This window comes from Mastomys coucha, unplaced genomic scaffold, assembly GCF_008632895.1.
Source record: "Mastomys coucha isolate ucsf_1 unplaced genomic scaffold, UCSF_Mcou_1 pScaffold22, whole genome shotgun sequence".
Taxonomy (NCBI): domain Eukaryota; kingdom Metazoa; phylum Chordata; class Mammalia; order Rodentia; family Muridae; genus Mastomys; species Mastomys coucha.
In genome coordinates, this window is record NW_022196905.1 from 226,491,972 (window position 1) to 226,501,260 (window position 9,289).

At 42.3% G+C, this 9,289-nt stretch overlaps 1 protein-coding gene across 2 annotated transcripts in view; it reads left to right on the forward strand.

Annotated features, from left to right (window-relative positions):
* The first annotated feature begins 226 nt into the window (after positions 1-226).
* The window catches only part of Cnep1r1 (CTD nuclear envelope phosphatase 1 regulatory subunit 1), a 15,356-nt gene continuing 6,293 nt past the window's right edge, over positions 227-9,289 (forward strand). The window contains exons 1-3 of one of the 2 annotated variants that reach the window (XM_031340754.1): positions 227-343; positions 1,246-1,317; positions 5,961-6,034. In XM_031340754.1, coding sequence (XP_031196614.1) covers positions 319-343; positions 1,246-1,317; positions 5,961-6,034 — 171 coding nt within the window. In that variant the 5' untranslated portion in view covers positions 227-318. The remainder of the gene's footprint in view (positions 344-1,245; positions 1,318-5,960; positions 6,035-9,289) is intronic. The other variant, XM_031340755.1, reaches the window with a different exon arrangement.

Sequence of the window (9,289 nt, forward strand, 5' to 3'; positions counted from 1 at the left end):
ACTTCAGTTCCTCCCCGAGGCAGGAGGCGGCGCCATGGCTATATCAGCCTGGTTGCTAGCTATTCTCGACCCTTCCAGCTGAACCTCTAGCTCTGGTTTCCCGAAGGCGTTTGCTGAAATTAGCCAGTAGAAAACTAGTTTAGTTGAGGGGTCTGGCAGAGATACCCAATAAGCTTAATGTTTCTAGAAAATGGGCGGTGCCAAGGGGGAGGGGCTGAGGGGAGCGGTTAGAGGTGGGAGTTGGCGCTGCCGGCCGGGTGGGGAGGGAGGGCTGCGATGAGGACCGGGCCGCGGCGGTGACCGGACCTGCCGCCCGACATGAACTCGCTGGAACAGGCGGAAGGTAGAGTGTGTCGTCCGTCCGGTCCGGTCCCCAGGCTGAGGAGGTCGCGAGGGCGGCGTGGCGGGGCCGAAGCTCCGGGCACGGGACGCACGGCCGCAGAGGGGTGCCGCCTTCCCCCCACTGGGACTGGGGCCCCTTTTCATTGACGAGCCTTTGCGTGTTGTAGAGTGCGAATTCATTTTCTGTTTGACAGCCTAACGAGCCGTAACCCTAATTTCTTCCTTGGCTTCTGTAATTGCCGGAATTTGGACGTGCTCTTGGCCTTCCAAAGTTTTGTTGTTGTTTTTGTTTTGTTTAAAAAAAAAAAAAAAAAGCACCTCTGTGGGAATAACACCCTACTTCATTCAGAGGTACGCTCTGCCACAGCACAAGGCGTAGGCGCGCTGCTGCTGGCCGGAAGATCGCCGGTAACCCTCTGAGGAGGATAGAGAGTATCTTTGCACAGCCCGTTATCTGTGTACCGAAGTCTAGTAAGCCCACACTACACAGCCATCAATTAATGATAAGAGCTAGGGCGGGAATCGGATAATTGCAGTCAATTAGACCTCATGGATTTTGATGTTGCACCAGAAAGTTTTCGGTTCCACAGAATTAGAATTAAACTGGATTTTGGTCCATTTATTTGTAACTCCCCCAATTTCAGCTTTTGGCTCTGGCTGAAGTTCTGGTCTTCTAGCACACCAGTTTTCAAGCTTCTAAAAGTAGACCAAGCGGTTTTCAGAAATTGGAATAAAAGAAAAGTGATGTTTTTGTCGTGTACTTAAAATTGTCATTATAAGCAAACAGTGCATGACACAAGTAATTTGATGTGCAAGACCTGTAGGAGTTTGTCGATCTAAAACTTCATCTTATCAAGTTCAGACTAGAAAGAGCAGGTAGAGAACTGAATTCTCTTTACCTAGATCTCAAGGCTTTTGAAAGAAGACTTACTGAATATATTCATTGCTTGCAACCTGCCACTGGACGTTGGAGAAGTAAGTTGCTGAATGCTTTCTAAGGGAAAATGAAGTGTGGTTGATAGCTTTATTCCTAAGTAGGAACGACTCCCTGTCATTTAAAACTTTTGACTAGTAAGTCCTTGTTTTACTAAGCTATAAGATTTCTGAGTTTAAACAACTTTTTTTTGTTTTTTGTTTTTTTGTTTTTTTGAGACAGGGTTTTTCTGTGTAGCCCTGGCTGTCCTAGAACTCACTTTGTAGACCAGACTGGCCTCGAACTCAGAAATCCGCCTGCCTCTGCCTCCCAAGTGCTGAACTCACTTTGTAGACCAGACTGGCCTCGAACTCAGAAATCCGCCTGCCTCTGCCTCCCAAGTGCTGGGATTAAAGGCGTGCACCACCACCGCCCGGCTAGACAACTTTTAAATGTATTACTTAAGTGCTGTTGACAATGTATTACAAAGAAGTACTTAAGAAAATTATGAGCAGCAAGATGGCTCTGGTGCATGTATACCTTAGTTGCATCTTCAGAAACCATTGAAAGGGGGAAGGAGAGGACCCACTCCACAAGCTTCTCTTCTGACCTTTACATTTGTGCTGTGCTATGGCATGCATGCTTACACATAGCATGCAGCTACACACACTAAATCATTTTTTAAAGAAAAAGGAAATTTTAACTGGCTATGCTAAAAGGAGAGACTGTTTTATATGGTTGAATTTTTATTTTTCTATGAAAATACATATTTCTTAATTTTAAGTGCATGCCTGGTGCCTGTACGGTCCAAAAGAAGGTACCATATATACCCTGCAACTGGAGTTGCTAGTGATTGTAGGTAGTGTAGGTACTGGGGACTGAAGTCAGATTCTCTGCAAGAACAAGTGCTCTTAACTTCTGAGCTGTCTCTCCAGCTACCCCCCAAATATTATTTCTATTTTATTTTATGTGTATGGGTGTTTTGCCTGCACGTATGTTCGTGTACTACATATGTGCAGTTCCCAAAAGATTGTCTAGGACTGGAGTTACAGAGGGTTGTAAGTTGTCATGTGGGTGCTGGGAATTGAACCCAGGACTTCTAGAAGAGCAGCCAGTGTTCTTAACTGTTGAGCCATTTCTCCAGCCTTAAGAGACATATTTTTTATTAAAATTTGTAACTTTCTCTGGGCAGTGGTGGCGCACGTCTTTAATCCCAGCACTTGGGAGGCAGAGGCAGGTGGATTTCTGAGTTCGAGGCCAGCCTGGTCTAAAGAGTGAGTTCCAGGACAGCCAGGGCTACACAGAGAAACCCTGTCTCGAAAAACAAAACAAAACAAAACAAAACAAAACAAAAAAATTGAAAAAAAAAAAAGCAGTCAATTATATGTATAAGGGTTATGACTGGAGAGGTCATATATATGTATAAGGGTAAGGCTGGAGAGGTAGGTAGTAAGAGTGCTTACTGCTGTTCTTGCAGAAGACCTTGACCAGAGTTTGGTTCTCAGTACCCATATGGTGGCTTACAATCTTCTGACCTCTGTAGGCTCTGCATACACGTAGCATACATACATACACTCAAATACATATAGATATATCTATGTAAAATTACATAGTTTTTTTAAAGCAAAGATTATGACACTTTCTGTAGTTGATTTTTTTTTTTTTAAATTATACGTGTTTATTGTGCTCATATGTGCATGCATACAAGTTCATTCACAGTTGAAGTCAGAGGACAACTTGTGGGAGTTCTCTGCCTGTGGGGTCCTGGGGATCAAATGCAGGTCATCAGGCTTGTTGTCAGACGTTGTTACCAGATGAGCCATCTCAGTGACCTTCTTAGTTGTACCTTAATACAGCATGATGGTGTGCTTTGAAGCCTGACCCAGAAAAGAATTTCACCTTAGTACTGCCTATTCCTAAGTATTCTGATTTGAATGAATTCTAGTTACTGTCCGGAAGGAAGCCATGCAGTGGGAAATGTGAACAAATACAGACAAGATATCCAGAAGAACGCTCTGCTCCTCTGTACTAAGACCAAGTCGTCTCTTCCCCTTCTCCTTCCACTGCCTTACTCAGGCTGGCCCCGATTCCTAGGTCCTCCTACCTCAGCTTCTCCAGTTGTTGGGACCACAAATGTGTTATACCATTCAGCTTTGGGCTAGTATTAGGAAGATGAACTACTGAGATTTAATTTCTGCCTACAAGTACAGTCAGGATGTAACCTATTTTTCAGTGCTGGCACTAAGATCCATTGTTAGACGTGCTCTCTTGTGAACCATAGAGACAACACAAAGGCATGGTATTTTTGTTTTGGAGGGTTTTTTTGTTAATTTTTTTAGATGTTTATTATGAGTGTTGCAACTGGTGTCTGAGGAGATGGTGAGCCTCCATGTGGGTGCTGGGAATCAAACCCAGGTCCTTTATATTTATAACAAGTGCTCTTAACCACTGAGCAAGTCTCCAGGCCCATCTTTTTTGGAAGATTTAATTTTTATTTTTATCTTAATCTGTATGATCATTTTGCCTACATGTATGTATGCACCATCCTGTGTATGCCTAGTACCCAAGGAGGGCAGAGAGAGGGTGTTATGCCTTCTAGAGCTGGAGTCAGGACAGCTGTGAGCTACCGTGTACTGAGACTGAACCGGGGTCAGTAGCAGCACTGCTCTAACTATTGAGCTGTCCCAGCCCTGTGAAGAGATGCTTTAATTCAAGGTTTGGCTCAGGCTGCAGGACTAAAAGAGCCCTATTGAAGTTGGGGGTGTTGACTTTTAAATGATTTTTATTAGTTTTCTTTGTGAAGCTGTAGCCACCTTTTATGATTTGATTGGTCAAATTCATAAGTAGTGATTTTCTTTGTTTACAAAGAAGTTGCTCCCAAACCATTGCTAGAAAGCCTTTTTGTTTTTGTTTTTTTGGAGGGGGGGTGGGTTTTCGAGACAGGATTTCTCTGGGATTAAAGGCGTGTGCCATCACTGCCCGGCTAGAAAGCCTTTTAAAATCCTGCCCTGTCTTTGTTTGTTTGTTTGTTTTGTTTTTCGAGACACGGTTTCTCTGTGTAGCCCTGGCTGTCCTGGAACTCACTCTGTAGACCAGGCTGGCCTTGAACTCAGAAATTCACCTGCCTCTGCCTCCCAAGTGCTGGGATTAAAAGTGTGCACCACCACCACCCAGCTGCTGCCCTGTCTTTTAAGACATGGTGTGATGAACACACTTTTTACTTTCCGTGTGCTTCACACAAGTGCCACAGCTTGGCTAGTGGGCTAGTGAAATAAAAGCATGTATATGAGCTCCTTTCCAATCCTTTGGGCTTGGCCATCTGTCATTTCATATAAAAGTGCCTGTGTACTATAGTATAGCTATTTCTGGAGATACAGAGTAAGGGATTGAGTCTAACTTGTTCTTAGCTGAGAAGATAATTTTGATTCTAATACTAAATACCTAAAATGATTTTTTATTACCCTATCTCTAAAAATTCCAGGTGATTAAGATTTTACTGGTTCCGTTCTCTGAAAATAATTTCCCCATTTGTAAATCTATGAAGTGTAACTGAAATAAAAGAACTGTCTTTAGCTCCAGTGCGTTAGCTAAATCCTGGTGTCTTTTCGTTCTTTTTCTTCAATTTCTTTATAATCTATTTAGATTAAGGCGGGGTGGGCTGGTAGGATGGCTCATCGGGTAAAGGTATTGTCTGATTACTTGAGTTCAGTCCCCAGAAGCCATCTGGTGTAGGGAGAGAACCAGCTCCCACAGTACCTCTGATCTTCACATGTGCACCATGACAAACACATGTGAATACACACACACACACACACACACTCACGTAGGAAAGCTCGGTGGGAGAAACTAAACCTTTATGGTTCCTACTAGCCCTTAAGTCCTTTTCTTTCAGTCCCTTTAGAAAATCAGTACTGATTGGTGTGCTCCTTGGTGACTCCACACTCATCAACATTGACCTTTGTTTAACTCAGCAGCAGTAGACTGCATGGCACAGCCCCTCAGTTAGAACCCACTGGGCCCCTAGGTGGCTCAGAAAGGAGCCTTTGTGTGTTTACACTAGAAAATAGGATTTTTTCCAATTTGAGCTTACAAGATCTGCAAAATCAGCCCAAAACCACAATGGAAGTCTCATGTTGAACATAGGGTCTTATGTTAAAATATTGCCATCTAGGGGCTGGCAAGATGGCTCAGTGGGTAAGAGCATTCACTGTTCTTCCGAAGGTCCTGAGTTCGGATCCTAGCAACCACATGGTGGCTCAAAACCACCTGTAATGAGATCTGACGCCCTCTTCTGGTGTGTCTGAAGACAGCTACAGTGAATGATGCCGGAGTGGGGCCAAGTTCAGTTCCCAGTAGCCACACACATGATGGCTCATGGCCATCTGTACAGCTACAGTGTACTCATATACATAAATAAAATAAATCTTTTAAAAAAAGATATTGCCATCTAGCTTCTTGGTTTTAATTGTATTACTCTTCATTCTCATGAATTCTAAACAAGAAGCAGGAAGTTGCTATTGTCCTTCAGTTCCCAGGGTTCAGAATATTGAAGAGAATTCCTTAAATGGCAAGTCTGACTCTTGATCTACTTCAATCAAGCGTTTCAGTCTTTGGCTGTGTCTCTTAGGCACTGCTGGAAGTGGTATCAAGACATGAAGGATGGGGGGGGTGTCTGCTTACTAATTTTGTGTTTATCTCTCACCAGTGCTTCTTATAGTGGTGTCTGTCTGTACAGCTACTGGTGCCTGGAACTGGCTAATAGATCCTGAGACACAAAAGGTAGAAATTTTGTTTTAAAGTCTTTAGCAGATTAAATGAGATACTGGATGTAGAGATGCTAATTATGAAATATGCCAAACTACCTGTACCTGCTACTAATGGTGTTAATCCTTATAGTAACCGCATGCTCTGTAATCATTTGCTTAAGGGCAGCTCCAATTGGCTGTTGTGAGTCACTTACCTTCATAAGGGAAAGGATCTAAGAAAATCCATTTGTTATTTCTTAAATCATGTTTTGAATTTTCCTGTCTCCACATGAACAGTCTTTTCCTTTGGTTTTGTTCATCTCCTGTCATTAGTACCAGCTTTTTAAAATTGCAATTCAGTGAATTCTCTGTTGATGTCTTTCTTCACTCCAGAAAGCATTTGAGATGACATGCCAAAAAAAAAAAAAAAAAAAAGACAAATATAACTGATAAACACTGATAAACTGATAAACATTAAACCAAGTGGCCAAAATCAGGAAAGAAACCAAGTCACTGATTTCTAGGCTATGTAGCTCATTGAAGTTGACAGAATTGAGTTATAAATTGATCACTAAGTGACCTGATCCACAGAGTCACAGTTAATTCTGTGTGTTTTCATTGTCATTGAAGAGAACACGGGCTAACCCTTGAGTTAGCGAAGCTTTTCTTTTCTGCATTAGTCTTTCCAAATTTCTTGCCTGGAGTTTAATATAGGAGACACGGAGAGGTCTCCCACTGGGCACTGTGTAGGCCCTTCACTATACCAAATGCAATATCGAATTTCATAATGTTAGCTCTTGAAGGATTATTTGATGAAAGCTGATAAAATGTTTCTGAAGTTTCTATCTCTTTGTTCTAGTGCCTTAATTTCAAGCTTAGTCTTTATTTTTTATTAGAAAACCTGCAGTCTTGGGTTTTTTCTTTCTTTCTTTTTTTTTTTTTTTTTTTTTTTTTTTTTTTTTTTTTTTTGTATTTTGTTTTTGTTTTGTGTGGTTCCTTTTCTTCTTTTCTTCTCTTTTCTTTTCTTTTCTTTCTTCAAGACAGGGTCTCACTGTGTAGTCCTAGCTGTCTTAGAACTTGCTGTGTAGACCAAGCTAGACTTAAACTCACAGAGATGCACCTGCCTCTGCCTTCACCTCCCAAATGCTAGGATTAGAAACACATGCCACTACACCCAGCGGCTCTCAGATTTTCAGTGATTACCTCTCTCCAGCTGTTTAGTTCAGTCTCATAATTTTCAGAAATCTTAAAAATAAGCCCTCTAGGCTACATCTGTTGTTCAGTGTTATCTTTTTACGTTATACAGAGGGGAGCCTAAAGGCTTCTGTTATCCGTTTAGGAGGTAGTTCCGAAAGCCAGGGGCGCCGCTTAGCATGTAGCCTCTCTGGCTGTCCACTAAAGAGGACATAGAAAGGACAGTAAGCAGGGGAGGTTGGTCTTAGAGTTTTATGTTACTGGAGGGGCTCTATTGCAGGCAGATAACTCTCCTGGGAGTTCATTCATAGACCTCTAATCTGAAGGCTGTGCTTGGTATTCATCTGTAGGGAAGGGTGGAAGGAGGCTGGCAAGAAGATTGAAAAGTTCTGTCTTGGGAAATGAGTCTACTGCTAATTGAGAAAAATATAAGCTGGTTTCAGCTAGTTGAGATCTTAATAAAATGAAGAATTAAGTGTAATCGGAAATAGGCCCAAAACTATGTAGTTAATGTAATTTTTTAAATTAGGTGAGAAGATAGCTGTTAGCCTTAGGGTTGGCTCTTTTTACTTCAGTATTTAATAACCCCAAACCTGATGAGAGTTCTAACCAGCAACTGTGTCTGAAGCGGAAGGTGTGAATACAAAAGCCAGGGAGAGAAAGGATATTGCAAACTCTTGAAAGAAGGAGGAAACTGCTGTTTCGATGTCATTGATTGTTGCCATGGAAGGAAGGAGGCTAGAACAACTGACCTAATTAAAATGAAACATACAGCCAGGTGTGGTGGAACGGTCCTGTAATCTTGGCATCATGGTAGACTGAACCAGGTGGTTTTAGATGAAGAGGCCAGATTGGGCACATGGTAAGGCATTGTTGATAATAACATCAGGAAAAAAAACCCAACCAAACAACTTCAGAATATTAAATATTGGGCTTGAAGAGGTGGCTCAGTAGGCAAGAGTGCCCGCTTTGTAAGCCTGAGGACCTGAGTTCATAACTCCGACAATCATGGAAAAGCCAGGCATGACAGTCTGTGTCTGTAACCCTGGTGCTGGGGAAAAGAGGGTTAGTACGACAGGATGATCCCAGGGCTGGCTGGTTGGCCATTTAGCCAAATAAGTGATCTCTGTTCAGTGAGAGACCTTGTCTTAAAACATAAGGAGAAGGGTAATAGAGAAGAATCCTGTGTCAACTTGTGGCCTCCACAAGCGAGTTCACACACATGGACTGTACACATATGCACATGTAAAATACAAAGTACTCTTTGTGCTAACATTGTATAGACACATAGCCATCCATCTTGAAGTCAAACCTCAGATTTTCAATATGCATGGTGGCGTACCCTTTAATGCCAGCACTCAGGAGGCAGAGGCAGATGAATCTCTGAATTTGGTTCAAAGTGAGTTCCAGAAAAGCTAGGGACATATGGAGGAACCTCATCAACAAAAACAAAACAGAAAAAACCTTTAGATTTCCTTAAATTACACTTATTTATCTATGTAGAGAAAGAGGAGGGGGTGTGGACTGAGAGAGTTTGGCACTCTTGAGGACAGCTTGGAGGTGTTAGCTCTCCTTCCACCATGTGGGGCCTGATGATTGAGCTCAGGTTATCAGGCTTGGTGGCAAGCACTTTTACCCAGCCACCCATCTTGCAGCCAGTAAACTGCAGAGATTGTAAAAAGACTATCTTACAAAACAGAAAGCAAAGAAAGATCTCTGGGAGTTTGTCTTCAGTATCACCTCATCTCAGGAATATCTCCCTCCTAGTGTTTTCAGTTTTGTTCTTTAATCCAGCCTTATTGAATCATATATGCCTAGTGCTTTTCTTGAATGTGTGTGTGTGTGTGTGTGTGTGTGTGTGTGTGTAGCTCTTTCTCTTAATCCATGTAGGGAAGTGCTGTTTTTCCCTTGAGTGTTTCTTGTGTGTCCATTTGCTTTCTTTTTCTAGACATTCTACATGTTCTCGTTTCCCTTCTTGGTTGTTTTTATTTCCTAGCCTTCTGCCTTTGGTGCCATTGTTCTAAGCATGGATCCTGGTGGACCCTTGTCCCCTCTGCATAGTCTTAGAGTTGTGTGTTTGCTACTTTCTTTTTTT